The following is a 19,535-nucleotide window of genomic DNA, read 5'->3' on the forward strand; positions in this document are numbered from 1 at the left end:
CTTGCAGCAGCCACGTGTCTCGTTCTACTGTTTGGACACCGGACCGCTTTGGATCTACTGTTCAGCCACTGGATACAAAACATCAGCTGGGAACTGAATGGAAAACTGTGACTGTCTTTCAGATATTCTCACAGTTCAGCAGCTCAGCTGTTTGTCTGAAATCAATCACGGCTGATCACAACAAAGGGAAGATTATCGCTCTTGTAAAGACGGATTTGAGTTTGATTTTGGGGAGTTTTAATTTAGAGCGGTTACACGGATTACAGCAATGGAAGAGGGAAAAAATAATCACAGTAGGATTTGTAGTGTCTGAAATATTTAACAGAAAAGCAGAAACATGGTCATAAAACTTTAAAGTGCTTAAATGAATTAGAGGGAGGCTTAGATTACAGAGCACAGAGCTCCAGGAAATGTCACAGAGAAATACTGAATGTGGGTTCTTGTGTGTGTGTGTGTGTGTGTGTGTGTGTGTGTGTGTGTGTGTGTGTGTGTGTGTGTGTGTGTGTGTGTGTGTTTCTGACCAATCGGCCATTGACAGCCTTTGCTCCTTCATCTCAATAAAGATGTTTGTGTGATTGTTGCAGTAACAATGAAACTGCATTTCAGGACTGTTCAGTGTAACAGGGCAGTAAAGGAGCCTTTATATGAGGAGAGACGGCCAGTTCAGCAGTTCACACACACATTCACACCTCTGTACTTGTGAGGACCTTCACTGACATATCCCGAACCCATAACCCTAACCTTCTCCTAAAAACCTAACTCTACACTAAAATCAGGTCTTAAAACTCAAACAGCTTTCTAGAAGCTTCAAAAAATCCTCCTTCAATTCCTAAAAAATATCCAAACAGAGTCCTACAAAATGCCCTCACTTTTTTAATGTCATTGGCAATTTGACAAAGGAATCTTGACTCTGGCTGGTTTTCCAAGTCAGTCTTTGTTATTTCAAAAAAGTTTTCTGTTTTCCAAACACATTTACATTTTTCAAAAGTGTCCTCATATAAAAATTACCCAACTTTCCTTGTTTCAAAACTGTCCTCCCTTTCCCATTCTTACCTTGTTGTTTTTAAATGTGAAATTTATAACAATGAGGAAAAAATTACCACAGTGGCCGCAGGTTCGAATCGGACTCATGGCCCTTTGCTGCATGTCATCCCCTCTCTCTCCCTGACTTTCCTGTCCGTCTCTCACTTCACTATCTCAATAAAGGCAAAAATGACTGTCCATCATTTTGTCATTTTAATGTCCTTGTTTTCTAAAACAAATTCCCTCTTTCCACTAAATATCTACATATTTTTCAAAATCCAAAATGTCCGCCAGCGTCACCTGCAAACTGCTGAACGAAAATCATTGAAGACACTTTGACCCTGGCCCTCCTCACTTTTAAAAATGTCTTCACTGTCAGGTCTGACTCCTCGAATCTGTCCTCCCAAGAACACACACACAGTGACACCTGAAAACATGCGTGTTCACGTCTCCGCAAATGGATCCACACACATTTGGATTTGGACAAACATATTCTAGCACGAACACACACACACACACACACACACACACACACACACACAAAAACACACACAAAAACACACACACACAGTTTCTCAGCAGAGACAACCAGCTGCATCTATTATGGTCTGGCAGGTTGCCTGGCAAAGCTTTTAGGCCTAACAGGTTGTGATTAGATGCAGCTGTGCAGCCTCTCGGTTCACTGTGATAAAGCACCGCTCTCACCTGCTGTTTGAATCAGGCAGCAGGTGTCCTCCTGGTCACTCAGAGCAACCTGTAACTGAGAGGTCATCACAGGACTCAGCATGTGTCCGTTCAGACCTGTGAGATGTGAAACGGTGCGCTCAACTCGTCCCAGCTCTGAAAATGGTCTGAAAACTGTTATAAATCACCCTGATGACAGGTTTTGAGTAATGACTTGAATCGTCTGTGTGTGTTTGTGTGTGTGTGTGTTAGGCGGGGATGGTGTGGCGGGTTCAGTGGCTCTGAGGATCGTCATGGGCAGCTGGTGGCTCTTCACGCTCATCGTGTGTTCATCATACACCGCAAACTTGGCAGCATACCTCACTGTGTCACGCATGGACCATGCTATATGGTAAGGTTCACAGACACACACACACACACACACACACACACACACACACACACACACACACTGAACTCACCCTGACATTAACAGTTGGAGCCAATGTGTCTGCAGCTACTAAGGATGTAAACAAATGGTAATGTATGAAGTGATGATGGACTTCAGCATCTGAATGTTTGTTTTTCCCGTCTGTCACGCGAAGACAAACACACACTTTACCACAAACTTCGCATCTTATCAGTCATAACTAAGTCAAATCAGCGATATCAAGAACTCCAACATCAAATATCAAAGTAATCCAGGTCTCTGTACAGTGTGAACCTCTAGCCAAACCAGCAGGACTTTGCCAAAATGTAAACAAAGAGGCTGCTGTCTAAAACCACTGAGGTGGAAATAGTTCTAAAGTTCAATAATTAGAAATTAACCTTTAATTACTTTCCATCTGTTTTCACTAGATTGATAGTTCAGTGCAGGAAAAAGCTTGACGTGTCGCTTTAACCTCGTGCTCCTCATGAAGCCTGTAGCAATGCAGGACTTGTAGACAGGATCCTGATGAGCTGAGGTTAGGGACCGTCTCAGAAGTGCACACAAGGAAAATTTTTCTGATCTTTCTTTATTTTTTTAAATCATAGACACTTTAGACCAACTTAACTTTCATCTCTGTCTCCCCTTGTTATTTAAATCATGCATTATGGCCCTGTGCTATCCTGACATGTATTTTTCTGCTGTAAAACCTTAGTAGTATATTCATTTGTTTCCACCCAGTCTATTAACATACAGCTTTTGTTAGGTTCAGTTTAGACTTAGTTTAGGCATATGGTTAAAATATGTAAAGCATTTACACGTGTGAGACACTAAACAAGTTGACTTTCATTATGAAGTAGTCACAGGAAATTCTTAGAACTTACTGCTATCATTCATCGAAAATGTGTCTAGAAAACAAGACAACGGTAATTTTCAGCGTTTGTTTTTTGACAGCAGATCAGTTTGAAATATTTCAGGGAGTAAATTCTTCATGCCAGAGTAATGGTGCGTCTGTCTGTTGGGCTGTAAAGCAGCAGCTCGTTGGGATCAGTGATTTTCAGACAGTAAATAATCAGTCAGCGTCTCCCTGGAGTCATTCTCTGCAGCTTAGTCCTCATCAGCTGCACTGACGGAAGTTCATTTAGACTTTATGATCTCTGATGTCAGAGTCTGACCGAGCTCTGAGCCCCAAAGACCGGCAGAAAAAAAGTTTATGGTGTTCAGGTTTTTAGAGACTTCAGAGAGTGTGCAGCTGCGACCCTGCTCCATCATGATGAGGTGATATTCTTTATTGATCCCTGTGGAGAAATCAAGTCACAGCAGCTGTAAAAGTGACTCAGCACTTAGTTTTTTCTAAGAAACACACAAATAGATTCTAATTAAACCCTATAAACAATATTGAACTGCATTCGCATGTTGACAGAAGTAGCAGTTTGATTTGATCTGTGATTTAATTATTTGTGGTGATGTTATTTGTTGGATTCATTCATCTTTCTAGTACAGCATCACTTTTTTGTGTGCACTTCTGGTAAATTAAGTGTCAGCCCGATTTCTGTCATTTAATTTAATGTAATGCATGCACTGTAGAAATGCCTACAGACTCATCCTGCATCATAATGATCACAACTGCTTGTGTTCACGGCTGTGGATGCCAGTAAGACGTCACAAGTTGCTGCTTCAGTAGTGACCCCTACCGCTTGATCACTTTCTCATTAACAGATGTGAATAAGTGTTTTGTGTGTAGTCGCTACTCTGGTGTGTGATCACTGAAAGCAGGAGTGTGTGGATTGAACAAGCCTCAAAGCCCCTAAAAATAATGTTTAAAGGGTTAAACGTCAAAAACGATTTAAATTTCACTATGAACTCCCTTTATCCCAACACAGAAAACTAAGGGGCAAACACATTTGCTAAATGATCTTTAGCAAACTTATTAGCTTGGAGAGCTTTATTTTCCCTCTTCAGTAGCTTTTTATTGAGTGAAATGTTAAACAATGGTGAACAAACTGCCAGAGTAAACAGGGCACAGAGAGACAGTAGAGAGAAGCTCCATGAGCTTTTGTGACTGAGCGACTGAACAGTTAGCTCGCCAGCTACAGCAGATTCGTCACCGTCACTGAGCTTCTGGCCGCGCATACTACAACATATGACACTTTGTGGCATGACCGCTGCATTATGTTCACTGGCAGGAAGTGCTATTTTCTCACAGCCTACAGAAGTGGTGGTCATACAAAGGTCAGGAATTCAGCAACAGAGACAGAAACATTCAATGCAAACATTTAGCTACTTTTCAGAAATGTCCATCTAATCTATTTGTGATTAAATAGTTTTAAAACGTATTTGCTGTTGCATCTTAGTCGTATATGAACAGGGTTCGGATTACAGCATGCACGGATTCACAGCTGTTTGCAAAACCAAGCAACATTTTTAGGACACGTCTCTCTCCCTGTGTCTGTAAAAATTTGCATTTAAACTGAGTGACCTGATCAGGCTCTGTGGGCACTTAATTAGCAGAGAGTACATTACCCTGTATTCTGTCCACAGAAAGCTCAGAAGCAGCTCAGAGTAATGACTTGTCTCGTACGCTCCCTCCCAGTGAGATGACTGATTTAGCTCAACATGGCTGCCACTCCACAGCAGCACGGTGTTAATTGCTCATTCAACCTCAGGAATTTGGCTGATTATTAATCTCAAGGAGGCTCCTAAAAAAGATCGATCATCTCAAACCTCTGCTGTGGAAGGCCGAAGCAGAGTTGCGACTCATCTCTAATTTATCCAACCCATGAGTGAATGGTTGCAGAAGTAGCGCTGATCTTGTGATGAATTCAGAGGGTGGATGGTTCCGCTGAAAAAGCTCTTGGCTTGAATATTTCTCTGTAAAGAAAATGAGACTACAGCTTCTGAGTTCATGTGTTTAATGCATTTGAGAAAGCAGAGTCTCTTGTCTGAACGCCACCTGCTGACACTCCACTCTCTGCCTCTCTAACATTTAACCCTCCTGTTGTTACTGAAGAACGCACTGACCTAACTGCTGCTCTGAGGCGAGTTTTATGACTTGTCCAAAGTCCTGAGCAGAGAGGGAAAGCTTTAAGTAAGGTTAAAGTAAAACCGAAAGTGAAGACTGTCTGCCTTGAGCTGCTTTCTCAGGTTGTCCATGTATGTTGGACTGACAGGTGGGCTTTCAATAACACAGTCCACATAGACACTGGTGCTCTCCATCACATCCCGTTCATCTGAAGACGTGTGATTTTACAGGTGAGCATGACAGTGTATCTGCTGTATAAAGCAACTTTCCTGGCGCAGGTATGATGGAGTATGTGTAGCGCATTAGTCTCATCCTGAAGCGCTGAATTCTCGGCAGAAGATGTAGACCTTGTGCTCCAAGTAATGAGGGGTTTATGATCAGTCTCAGGTAGAAATGCTCTCCTATGAGGAAATCCCAAAACTGTACACAGGCCAATGTCAGACCCAGGGCTTCCTTTCCCCCTGTGCGTACTGTTGTTCTGTTAGGGTAAGCAACCGCGATGCATAAGTCACAGGCTTCCATTCTTCCTTCCACCTCTGGAGAAGAACACCTCCCAAGTCATATGATGAAGCATCGGCGGACACTTTGGTGTCTCTGCTTGGGTCATACATAGCCAGCACAGCAGGAGAAGACAGTGCTTTCTTCAGTGTTTCAAATGCTGTCGCCTGGTCAGTGTCCGAGACCCAGCAGTTTTTGGTTTAAGCCCGATGCTGTACGGTTGTCGTACCTCACCTAGGCTGCTACATAGCTTCGGGTGGCTTGACTTGAGGGTCTCCATGTCTATGTTGTTGAAATGGATGAGTAATCCAAGGGCAACAAAGGCTGGCAACCCGAGCAAGGGTATACTCAAGTTTTTGACCACATAGACCCTCTCTATGGTCAGCTTAGCCCCGAACCTCAGCTGCAATCTGGTGAACCCCGTCACGTCCAGCGGTATCCGTCCTAGACCGAACAAGGGTTTGTCAGCTTCCTGGAGAACAGGCAGCTGTGTACTGGAGAAAATACTGTTGTCTGTGACAAAACAGTAACATCTGCTTCAGTGTCAAGGTTGAATGTAATACTTTTGTCCATTATATCTGTCGACAGTCCATGGGTTAGCATTAGATGTCACAGAGCCAAGAAAGAAGCTTTTCGCCTCTCCCTCAATACCATGCACAGCTTTACCGGCAAAGCATGCTCGCTGGTAATGACCTTTTTTCCAACAGGATCAACACTTTACATCCTTAGCAGGGCATTCATGCGTGCCACCACATTTGAAGCACTGAGAGCTCTTAGGATTCTTGCTCTGACAGTTGGGTGTCTTATCTCCATTGCTTTTGGATTTGTTGACTTTAGGCTTTTCTTTTTGCTGTTTGCCTCTAAACACTTTGTCCACAGAACTACCATCCATCATTCCTACATTGCTAGCATCACTACTCAGTGTGTTTTGCTTCTTTCTAATCTCCTCAGATTGTCTTGCCATATTAATAGCTTTTTCCAGGTCCAGATTTTTTTTCCATTGGCATGAGTTCTGATGGCTGTGTGTCAGCCAGTCCGACCACCATCCTGTCCCTTATGAGCTCGTCATGCAAAGTCCCATAATTGCAGTGCTCTGCTAATGCATGTAGGGCAGTTACAAAAGCATCAACAGTCTTGTTTGCTTCTTGTTTGTGCATATTAAGCTGTGTGCGTTCATAAACAATGTTCTTTTTCACTATGAAGAATGACTGAGAGCCGTCCCTCACTTTAGTGTATTGCCTTTGGTCTACATCACTGAGCTTTAAGCCTCTCAGGACATTGTCTGCTTTGTCTCCCATATAGTAGATTCAAGTATTCACCTGATTTTCCTCAGAGCTTGAAGTTAAGTTGCTCGCCTGGCGGAATCTGTCCAATCTCCTCCTTCCTTCCGCTAGACGTATCACCCCGACGTGGGCTCTATGAATTCCTGACATGTCGTGTTTTTAATAAACATAATCTCACGAGACTCATAGGTGACTTCATGTGTTCCATTCATTAACCCGAACCACCACACGTTGCCCGTTGACCTTACAGCCATCCCATAAAGCGCTGTAAACTAAACCTGTTTCCTATTGGATTGTTTCCAAATCGCTGACTCACCACCCACATCTCCCCAGCAGGACAGACAAATGAGCCAATAAGAGCTTAGTACAGAATACATAAAACCAGATACAACCAGAAAACAAAATAAAACACATGTGACAGGAGAAGTCAAGACAACTTCCTTCAACTTAAAAACAAAAAGGACAAAAATATGACACCAATAAGCAAAACATGATTTGGAAAACAAAAATGACAATAAGAAAAAGAAGAATTCAAGAAATCAACACACAATAATCATGTAGAAAGGAAAAAAAATACATAAGAAGAAGAATTAATTAGACAGGAATCCGGCTGCCCCAAAATACCACAACACCAAATGTGGATTAATCCACCGCTGAAAATAGTCCTCAACAAATGCACTGTTTCCTACTATTTGTTTGATAAAAACTTCAGTGAGCAGCTGTTTTAGGAACTTGTTGAGACTTAGAAAAAGAAGGAAAATATATATTTACATGTTCAGTGGGAAGGTGCTGAGAGACAGACTAACACCTTATTGATCTTTGTCTTTTCGTGGGATTTGTTTACTGTAAGAAAAATATTGGATAGACCAGCCTCATCCTCCAAGATGCAAAACAGGCCCTGCAGCCACACAATCATCCCCATTGAAGTTACCTCTATAACACCCAGTTCAAAAAAAAGTTCTGAATAAAGGTGAAAGCTGTAAGAAGATTTCCAGATTTGCATTTGTGTGATCTGGTTTTGTGAGGATAGCTTTGTTTGCTTTGAATTCCACCAGGTAAGATCAGACCTCAGCAGAAGAGAGATGTAGAAGCTCAGATTGCAACAGGCAGAAAGTTAAATTATAACACTGTTTTTCTTTCAAGAGGAAGCAGTGCAAGAGTCTGTGAACCTGCTGTTTTATAGTTAAAACAGAAATTCAGAGAGAACCTGGAGGAGACATGAAACTGAGGAGGATTGGGGGGGTGGGGGCAGAGGGCTGTGAGGCTGGGGTTTTATTATTTGGAATAGACAATGAGCTTTAAGAGTCAAAAAGTTATTTTCACTACACTTTGTCTCAGAAATACAGTTCAGTGTTGTTTTTGTTTACAGTGAAGAACAGCTCCTGTCAGCTCAGTTTCACAGCTTCATGGCCTCAGGTGCAAAGAGGCGCAGCGCTAACAAGTTCAGCTTGAACCATAACAGTCACATCTGAGGCCGCTGCTAATGGCTGTCAACAGTTTAGCCTCTGTGGTTAAAAATGCGCAGACACACACGCTTATCCTGCTGATGCCAGGTTGAGTTGTGTTAATGTGATCGGCTGTTTATCTCTGTGTGAGGTTTATTTCTGTGATAAGGTTGACTGACTGTCAGCTCCGCTGTATAAACAGTGAATTACAGCATGTTTCTACATGAACAAGACACTCACAACTTTAAACAGAGATGCTGTGAATGTAGGTGGTGAGACTAACCTCTCAACACCTGGCCTGAAAGGCTGCACTCAGCAGGCTATTTCTGTAACAACACACAAACAAACAGGAGGATCCATCTGCACTAACTGATTCAGTCTTCACTTGCACAAACTACTGAGGTATTTTCTCAACAATCAACAGAACAAATGATGGAGCCTCCATCCAAAAACAACTGGAGTCACCAAATAAGACCCAAACCAGCAATGTGTTATGTAGCGTACATACGTGGCCTGGCATCAGTCAAAAGCCATTAAGGAAGTTTCAACTCCTTGTTGGACAGGCGAGTTATCATTTGCAGCTTACTGAACAGTGCTGATGACATCAGAGTGACATCTGCTGCTGTGTCAAGGAGTGCATCATGTACAAGTGCGTCTTCAAGTGTTATAGACAGGTGTGGTTTTCGCATAACACCTTTCTCACAAAGGGGGCCTAAGAATTGTTGGACAGCTGGTTCAAGTTGGACAGCTGACATGTCCTTGTTAAAGGACTTGTCTTCTAAGTCCAGTTTGCCAGGAGACTTTCTGTCTCGGGAACTCTTGATTTCTGCTCGGCTTCTCTGCAGGCGGTCGTGCAGAGGTGTTATCTGCTGGTGTCTCTTGCGGGTTGATGTGAAATAAACTCTAATGCTCTTCACGAGGAGACTGGCGTTGACCAGATGACTCTAAAGTTGTCAAAATCTTCAAAAAGGAAAACTTGATGATGATTAAAAGTTACAAAATTACTCTGAGAAACTTCTGTTGCTTTGGTTCAGTTGGTCTCGACTTGGCTTATAAAATTAAAAGATCGCGCATGTAGACAAAAATCATGTTACTTGTAGCTTGTGGCAAAGAAAAATAAAAGACGCGAAAAGTGCAAAAATGACTAAGAGCCATGAGTTTGTGGCGAGCAGCTTAGAGCTAAGAGTTTACATGGCTACAGAGCCGGGCTTTGAGCCGGGACTCTGAGCTTTGAGCAAAGATCTCAGCTTCTAGTTTCTGCATCGTTTCTCGCTTCTCGCATCTTCTTGTCGTCCTGATTTAGGCTTAGGCCTGGTTTTGGCTTCTGAACAGGCTTAGAAAATAGGCTTAGAAAAAGGGGCTTTTTGGCAATGTGTGAATGGTTCACGACTGTTTTATCCCCTGGGGGCTGGCGCATGTTTCATGGGCGTCACCCATCTTCTCCTGTGTTTCCACTTGGAGAAGAGAGTAATTTTCCACTGAACTTTAGAATAATTTAAATCTAGAGTTTACTTATAAACTCGCACATCCTTCTTCCACCATGACCACAAAACATTAAATGGAATAACATAAAACTACTTGCACTAATAATAGCAGAGAGGAGTAATAGGAGTGTTGATTTCATATTACATCCTTCAAACCTGGAATTAATTATGATACAAGTGGTTAATTGATCAAACAACAATATAAACATTTCCCAAAGCTAATAATCTATACATATGGATTACACAGCAGTTCTTCGACTGTAATAATAATAATATGCACATTCTGGATGTCATGTAGTGTGTTACCTTGTGTGAGGGATGCTGACAGTATGGTCACATGAAGGACCTTGTCTTAAAATCTACATGTTACATTTCAAACATTCTAAGGGATAGAAGTTTGGGGTTGAACTATTGCATAGGAACATCTCATGAGTTACAGAACAGTTAGAAATTTAATTTTACATTCATCCTTTGATCTGTGTCTGTGAAGAGTGTTCTGCTGGTCACTACCCAGGATTGGAATGTGGGTTGTAGTTTATGACTCTTATCTAGAGAGGGACAGAAGAAGGGAGGTTGGTGTGTGTGTGCGTGTGTGTGTGTGTTCATGCATGGCACAGACAGAGCAGGATTCACACCTAAGTGTTAATCAGTCCTTTTGTTGTTACTTGTCCTATACAAGAAACAATCAAATATCAATAGACAAAGTCTTATTGTTACAAACTGGAGATTTTGCCTATATTCTCCAGTCGTCTGGTGTCCATTGGTTGATCCTCTGGAGCTGACCCTTTGATCTTTGGTCTGGTTCTGTGTCGTTCGGCCATGCTAACAGCATGGTCTGTTTGTGGAAGAGGGGTCCTTTGTCTCTGTTTCCTATCAATCTGATAGTTTGATGGTGGAAAGAGTCGCAAAGTGTCAATTGGGGGTCCGTAACTCTGCATGTCCTTATAATGAACTTCCTTAATGGCTTTTGACTGATGCCAGGCCACGTATGTACGCTACAGTTACTTTGTCTCTCAGTACTTTGACTTCCCCCCTCTGTCTGTGGCTCTCAGCTCTGAGCCCATTGGTTCCCACTGAAGACGTAAATCTTTAAAACACCTGTGCAAAAAGTGTCATTTGCATTACAGACACTTGTACCTGTTCACATACTCAAGCTCACACATATGTTAAGACTTTAAGTAGCCAAAAAACGTCCAAACCTCATTTATAACCCAGCAGTGCAATAAAAAAAGGAAAAGAATAATCCTACAGGTAAGAACAGAAGTAGAACAGGAGGAAATGTTATTCGTTCACTAGCTGAAGCTCAGTTTACTGATGTCACATCACAATCAAACACAAAAAACCCCTCTAAAGTCAATTTTTGAATGTTCTTAAAAAATACACAAACTGCTCATTTATAGAAACAAGAGTCAGTTCATTAGTTACTTCCCCTCCTCCTGTAAAAACCTTGTTGAGAACTTCTGCAGAAGAGAATAAACCTCGATCAGCAGTGCGATCCAAGTAAACCCAGACAAACTGATGAAATATTTCTGCAGCTGTGATCACTGTGAACCTCCTGAACCTCAGCCCTCAGTCAGCTCATATGGACTATAATTTAATGTTCCAGACAGGCCGGTGTAAACACAGACTTCCATGTATGATTTTTGATTTTATGAACAAAAACTCCAGACGGTAAAAAAGCCATAATTTGATAAAATAACAGCCTGGAAAATAAGAAAAGTTTGTGATAAGAGCTTTTGGAAATATTTATAATTTACCTGCTGCCCGGCCAGTTGTCTGCCTGTTCGTCTAACTGTTTGGATTAGTGAACAGATTCAGTTCTTGTTTATGATTCACATTGATTGATCCTCACATCATTTTCTTTTAAACTGAGCACAGATCAGATTAATAACAAATGAGTGCATCTTGACATTTCATTCATAAATTACCGGTGTATCTGCTGCAGCTCTCCTCGCTGTCAACAAGTCTGACTTATTGACGAGACATGTTCTATTTAACAGAGCCATGAGCCGGAGTTTGATCCTAATGAGCACTTGAGTCCACAGCACCGTTGCTTCTTCTTTTTAGCTTCAATTTGAGGTCTGAAAACTTCAAGAGTCCAGCTGTTTAAATTTTATTAAGCTCCACAAGAGTCCTTAAGCTCATTGTCTTTATTTGTAACATAATCTGCAGCCTCCACTCCCAAACTGATGTTACCCTGTTTGCTCAGACGCTGGAAAACCTACTGCAAAGCTACAGCTGACGCCTCAACTTAACATCAACTCCCTACTTAAGTAAAGTGACAGTGACAGTAATTACACAAACACTGAAGGGCTACAGAGAAATTACCACAGTTCCAAGATGATAATTCATTGTTTAGGGAGAGTAAATGTAATAGTTACATAGCCTACTCCTGTCTAAGAGCAGTGAGGCCAAACCCATGTCTCTCCAACAAGTGAAAGCCACACCAGTGTCGCCAAGTTTGTTAGTTTTTTTGGAAGATCTGGGGCCGGTTGCACAAAACACCTTAAGTGTGACACTTAAGGTTTCATTTCTCCTTAGCTGAGGGAGTGTCAAACGTGTTGCGCAGAATCTCTTAAAAGGTTTGCTTAGTTAAGGAAGGAAAGATTTAAAAGGCAAAATTCTACTGTTTCCATGGAGACTGTTGATTTGCTGCCATTAGCACTTGTGATGCCTGTTAGCCGCTATCTCATGCTCCTGTTGTTCTGATGGGAACTTCACCATGGTGAACTCTGGTTGATAAAGTCTTTTGTGTAACACTTGAACTGACTTTAAGTGAATTCTGACGTTAGAGATGAAGACTAGGTAAGGAGAAAACATTAAAATGAAAATTTTAAGGAAATCTTAAAGAGAAAAGTTAAGGGTGCTTTGTGCAACTCTTTTTGTTTTAAGGAAAAACCGAAAAGAAAGACAAATAAATCTGATTGACAAGAGCTGTGACAGTGTTTACACAAAAGAAGTTGTTAAACTTTTCAAGTAAACCTAACTTGAGGTGTTTTGTGCAACTGGCCCCAGAAACTTTTCTTGGATGCTTTTCCACCACACTCGTACCTCTTGCTTATCCAAATCTCCATGCAATGAGAAATTTTCTTGAAACCCCCATTTGCATTTCAGGCTCCAAGTTTGGGAAAGGATGCAGTAATGTTCAATATGATTAATGAGCTGACTACGTTACTGACTGAAGAGAGACTTTCTGTATGAAAACATGTAGCTTTGTGTCTTTAGAAGGTTTTCAGTTCAAACCTTCAAGTCGTTAGCTTGTAGCTTTAAACTCTTCAGTTCTTTAGGATAGTGACCTGTAAATTTCTACCATCAGATTCTTTAAGAGCATTGATCAAACATCTGAGTGCTGAGGTGTGAGTGGTGTTTATCTCCTAGCCAGCGTCACAGGCACAAGATCAAAAGTAACATTTTATTTTTCCCATTTTTTGTTGGTAGGTTTCACACCCTGAAAACACAGAGTGGGTCGAACATCAAAGTGTCTGAACCCTCTTTTTATCTTCTGATTCAACCATTGTCACCCCTCTGTGTGCGTCGTGTTCAAAGACCCAACGAGTCTATTTCCAGTCCGGACCGAGACACAAACAGGCCTCACTGGACACCAGCTTTATTAACATTCACAGCATCTGTCAGACGCTCGACTGTGAACGCTGCTCAGTCTTCACGGTTCACGGTTCACGCTCGGAGGGGAGCGATCAACAGTAGTTAGCTGATCCAAAGTGCAGACCTGTGTCGAAATACAGAGATCAAAATGCATGGTACCATGGTAACAGTACACAACAAAGATGGCGACAGATGTAACCTCAAAATGCTAAGAGGATGTGAAAATAAAAAATGAATGACGAAAAATAGGTTAAAATCACCCATAATCCACATATTTGCCAAAAGACTAAAACTAAATGAAAACCAGGTGCTCAGATGAATCGTTTCCAAGTAGATTAAAATGTAGTTGTTGTTTCGAGCAGAAGAAAAACCAGAGGAGGCAGTGTTTCACCTTGTTGAAAGTCAAGAGTTTTGTTTCCACGCTGCACAAACAGATTTTAAATCCACAGTCATCCCTTTAAAAGTGGCGTCTGAGTAGAAAAAAAACTAACAAGAAAACATTTCTCTCAGGCCTGAACGCACTCGACACACTCGACACACTCGAGGAAAATGCACAGCTCAGGTACATCATCTTGTTCCTGCCTGTTTATCTTGTGTATGAATAAAGAATGTTATCTCTCATTTCCCATCTGTGTGGGTGACACAGTGGCTGCGTTCCTCCTCTTCGTCCGTCTTTTCTCATCAAAAAAAAAAAATCAAATCCAACCTGACGTTTTCATCAGCAAAACCCCAGCGCGTTACTCCGTGAAGGGCGATTTGCTCAAGCGCGTGACGAGTAAATGCTAAGTGCAAGACTTTGCTCTTATAGACATTGGATGAATGCTGAAGTGGAGATTTGCATGCGATGTAGACTTCTTTAAAGCCCCCTCAGACAGCAGAGAATCATCTTCCTTTTGACTGACAACCGCCTTCACTGGCTGCCGTTCCCCGAGCGAAGTCTGTCATTACTCCGACATCCAGGAACACACCGCCAGGCAGCTGTTCCTCTGAAGCCGCTGAACTTCTCTTTCAAACAGACGGAGGGTTTTCCGATTGTAGCTGTTACACCACAGAGAATCAGAATGAATGAGGGATTGGCAACGGTTCAACAAGACGTAGGATATAAATGTATGTGATGGTTTATTGTTTATAAGATCCCCGTTGTGCTTTCGAGTTTTCCATATAGCATCTTTCAAAACACAGTCACAAAGTACTTCACAAGACGAGATGAAACTGAGGATGAACAATAAAAATGAATGATAAAAAAACAGATTGAAAAACAGGTTAAAGGTTTAACAACATTGGGGAGGAGATATAAGAAAAGTTCGATAATGAGGATAAAACAGTCAAAAATGATCAAATGAATCCATAAGAAACATAAGAATGACTTAACATAATTATAGATTTCAGACGTGAGAAAAGGATTCAGACCCCAAGCGCAGAGAAAAAGCAAACCTGTAAAAATGTCTTTAAGGGGGATTTAAAAGAAGCTTAAGAGATTGTGGAACGGCTAACAGAGCTTTGGCAGAGGACCTCAGGTTGTGGCTGGGCACATATGGCGTCAGTAGATCTGAAGCGTCATGTGTAATAGTAATGCAACAAAATGGGAGAAATTCTGGATACGAACAGTAACACCATATAACAAGTAAATTTAACTCTTAAATAATCTAGTATTAAAAAAAATCTATATAATCTATTCTGTGTATCATGTCCTAACTCTTGACTCCAGCTGATTGATGTGTAGTTTGAGAAAAGTATTCAAGCCCGAGAATCAGACCACATCATTTCAGACACATTTCCCCAAAATGGAACCTGACATGTTTGCTGCTTTTGTAAATCTTTTGCTCTCCACTATAAAATTTTAAATAAAGCTTTGTGGGTTTGAAGACAGCTTGAGTGCACAGCGCTAGTTTGGGGTTTAAAAGCAGAGCGGCCTCATTCATATAGTTTCAAATGCTCAAAAGAGGACTTGAAACATGCGTGTGACACTTATGTAAAAGTTGAGATTTGTAGAATCAGAGACTCTGACCCTGTGATGGTGAACTGAAGCCAGAGCTGATGATTTCTCCTCAGATTAAACTAATAATCATACATTATATCCACAGTGTGGTAAACACTCAGGTCAGCTGGGTTGTGTTGTGTTTGGTCTCGTGAGACACTAATTATTCCATAAGCATCTCCCGGTTTTTTAAAAGACCAACTCATATCTTCTTCTTTTCCATCGGTGGTTCGTTATTAAACTATCGAGCGTCTGACTTGTCTCAACAAACACACAAATTTGTGAAATTATGGAAGTTACATCAAGACGTTCTGATCTGCATTTATTTACTTAAATTAAAACACCAGAGGCTGCATTCACAAAACCTGAGGCTGGAACTAATTAACAGGCCCCTGATACATCCTGTTTAATGCTCCATAACTCCTCATGTAAACATCACAGAACCACGGGTAATGGCTCAAATTAACACAACCCTTGTACCATTAAATATATAAACATAGATTATTGAATTTATTAATTTCTATGAAAACACAGGACATGGAATACACGACTTTAAAAATAAAAACCGTAATAAAATATGTATTTAAAGGAATAATTTGACATTTTGTTAAATATGTCTTTGCTGTCTGGGGGAGAGTTAGATGTTCAGACTGACTTCTCATGTTTTGTGTTGAATATGAAGTTACAGCTGGGAGACGATGAGCTTAGCTTTGCATAAAGACTGGAAACAGGCGGAGACAGCTCGTCTGGCTCTGTCAGCTGTGAAGTTACTGACTCACTCACACAATATTTTAGATGCTTTAGGTTCGTGATGAGACAGTTGAACCTTCTCATAAAATACTATTTTTATCTGGGTAATTGTGTTACATCATTTCTCTATGTTTCTGTGTGTGTGTGTGTGTGACATTCAGCGGTTGAAAAATAGCCCCTCTCACTGAAGTACTCTACTTACAAACAATTTCTGAGTAACAGCCTCTTTACATGGCCATTTTTGTGACCTGGTGCTTTTTCAAACTCTAGTGTTTCCTGTTTTCACTCAGTTCATTTGAAACAATGTTATTTGATCTCAAGTGGCTCCAGACCTGAAAACATTATGTCCACCATCTGCAGAGAGGAGAGGAGACTCAGGCAGCAGGACGGAGACATGAGGGGAAACATGAAGTTATCATAACTAAAGAACTATACCAATACTACTATAACAACTAAACAGCTTTAAAAGATCTGGAAAGTTTGTGTCTAAAACAAACTGGAAATACAGTAAAAATTCAATTAGAGCTTCTGAAGCACGTTCACACTGAACACTGACGTTATGACCCTAAAACACACAGGATTATGGGTAGAGGAGAGCTTGTGGAGATTCATGTTAAAACCCTTATACATGATAAATATACCTTGACATCTTGGTTTGTTGACAGAATATATGTGATGAGGTGAAAAGATGAAGATGTTTATTGGTTTTTCAGACAGACAGAATAGAGGTGACATGTTTATGAAATAATAATAATAATAATTATTATTATTATTATAAACTTTATTAAATGGAACCTGTCAAAGTGTTTTACAATAATAAAAAAATAGTAAATAAAAACCAAAAGCCTCTTTTAAGACAGAGCTTAAAATACTAATAATCCTAATTATTATATAAGTTATACATGTAATAGTTGAATTTTGAACTGTTAAATCAAACAAACCGGTATTAAACATAAAGAAAAGTAAATCAGCTGAAATTTACTTGAAAGACTAAATGATCCACGTTCATGTCAAACATACGAGTCGTATCAATGTGTAAATGTCAGTCTGCAGCTCAGTATGAAGGTAATTCCAGATAAATAAAATGCTTGTTTATTGAGTGATGATGTTGAACTGTGGAGTCGCCCTCCAGAGACTCGGAGCAGCTCTGACTGGTTTATGTTCCATACATCTACTCGTTACAAAATCCAATTAGACTCCATCTCCACCAGCACTGTAATTATGTAATTAAAACTCTGGCGTTATTAACGATTCAATCAACATCGTCCCGACAGCATCCTGTCTGTTGCTCGTCAGCTCCACACGCTCACTGCACGACAAGAAATTAACATGAACATTAAGAGAAAATCCAATTTACACACAATAAACACAAAATGGTCATGTGACTGATTCTCTGCTCATAGATGAAACGGAGAAAACACACATGTCCAACTGCTTCGGGTCTTTAAACATCCATCACTGCGTCGATCAGTGAAATCCCAGCGTTCGTAGTCTTAATGAAGGAGATGGTGAATGAAACAAAACAATTTAAAGTCATGAGTTGGAGCGTTGAGCTGACAGCTCATAGAGCTAAAGCTCTGACCTGTGACTCCCTCAGTCACTGTGATGAGCGTCAGTAAAAAAAACATGAGAATCACAACAGACTCAGCTACTCCTCAGACTGAGCTCCATGTCCACGTCTTCAGTGAACCAGAACCTCCAGTTAGACTCAGACCCCCCAGTGATGAAACCAGACCGGCCGACATGTCTCATCAGTGTGTGTCCAAACAGCAGGCGGGGAAACATCTGCTGCATTAATGCCTCATGTCTCGCCTGTCATCACGAAAACCAGCTTGCTAACATTAGTGGATGTGAAGGCACCACAGTGAACAGCAGAGGCTTCAGCTGAGTCACATGATGAGTCACATGATCAGTCACATGATCAGTAGCTCAGAGCTGTGTCTCTGGAGCTCAGTGTTCAGAGTCCGTTCCTGTTTCACAAAGTCTAATATACATGTGCTCATTATTTTACAGTGGGCCGAGAGGGACATTTAGGGCCAATTCTTCTTTCCATAGATTTGATATTTTATTATTTTTTAAACTTATTATCTTAAAAGATGACTATATAAGCAAATGAAATAACTTTTCATAATGGGTACATTTATTATTTTATTTTATTCTGAATAGACGGTAATGTATGAGGAAAGACCTGTAAGTAAACTGTTAAATGAAAACATAAATTGTGCTTTTGTTTACATAGTTTAGCTGCTGTGTCATCAATAATGTCTTTGGTCGGTGGGTCTGTACAGTGGCTGAAATCCAGCACATTGATTCATGAGTGACAAACAGAATCAACTCTGGAGCTTCAGCTGGCTCAAGTTTATATGAAAGTTGTATGAGAACTCCAACTAACCTGAGCTGAGTCTTAGTCAAGTCTAGACCTCCAAACCCGAGCCAGATCCTGCATACTGTAGACGTGGTCCAGGGTTAGCCGAGTGTTGCTAACACCGTGTCGTGTCCTCCAGGTCTTTCCAGGACTTGGCGCGGCAGATCGACGTGGACTATGGCACGGTGAGGGACTCGGCGGTGTACGACTACTTCAGGAACAAAGGCACCAACCCTCTGGAGCAGGACAGCACCTACGCTGAGCTGTGGAGGACCATTAGCAAGAACAACGGCATGGACTACTCCGTGTCCAGCCCATCTGAGGGCATACGCAAGGTATGTGTGTGTGTGTGTGTGTGTGTGTGTGTGTGTGTGTGTGTGTGTGTGTGTGTGTCCGCACATGTGTTTCTGAAGTCAACTTTGAATTATCAAGCCAAAAGGTTTTATAGACCTCTGCTTTCTTTTAATAGTGACAGATGGACAAAATGTAAACAAATATAGGCTAAAAAGTAACTTGCTGAATCAGTGACAACAATATACATCCTGTTTATATCCCCAGAAGTGTTTGAGAACTATAATTAAAAAAATGGACGTCCAATGACTAAAACCCTCATCTGGTTAAAATATATAGTATAAAACCACCACAGTGTAAGAAGTCGATTTTAAAAGAGTGACTTAAAACTAAGGAAAAAGACAATGTGGAGCTTCAGGCAGGAAACACTGAAACATGATCATAGAGGATATGATGTCATTGACAGGCGACCGATGAAGTGAACCATTACCATGATTAAAATCACAGATTTTTCTGGTTTGAGAATTGATGGAAACATTTGGGAAAATGTACGAACACGACTCAACAACATATAGAACACAGGTCTAGATGTTAATACACATTCAAATGTGGAAAAAGTTACAGGTTATAACTGAAAACCAACAGTGAAAAGTAGAAGTTTCAAAGACTGTGGAATGAGTTCAGTCTATTCATATATTTGTTT

At 40.9% G+C, this 19,535-nt stretch overlaps 1 protein-coding gene across 3 annotated transcripts in view; it reads left to right on the forward strand.

Moving 5' to 3' along the window:
- grid1b (glutamate receptor, ionotropic, delta 1b) overlaps window positions 1-19,535 on the forward strand; it is a 522,039-nt gene that overhangs the window by 474,158 nt on the left and 28,346 nt on the right. For all 3 annotated transcript variants that reach the window (XM_056365959.1, XM_056365958.1, XM_056365957.1), the window contains exons 13-14: window positions 1,960-2,098; window positions 18,681-18,876. In XM_056365959.1, the coding sequence (XP_056221934.1) occupies window positions 1,960-2,098; window positions 18,681-18,876 (335 nt within the window). The remainder of the gene's footprint in view (window positions 1-1,959; window positions 2,099-18,680; window positions 18,877-19,535) is intronic.

This window comes from Seriola aureovittata, chromosome 21, assembly GCF_021018895.1.
Source record: "Seriola aureovittata isolate HTS-2021-v1 ecotype China chromosome 21, ASM2101889v1, whole genome shotgun sequence".
Lineage (NCBI taxonomy): Eukaryota > Metazoa > Chordata > Actinopteri > Carangiformes > Carangidae > Seriola > Seriola aureovittata.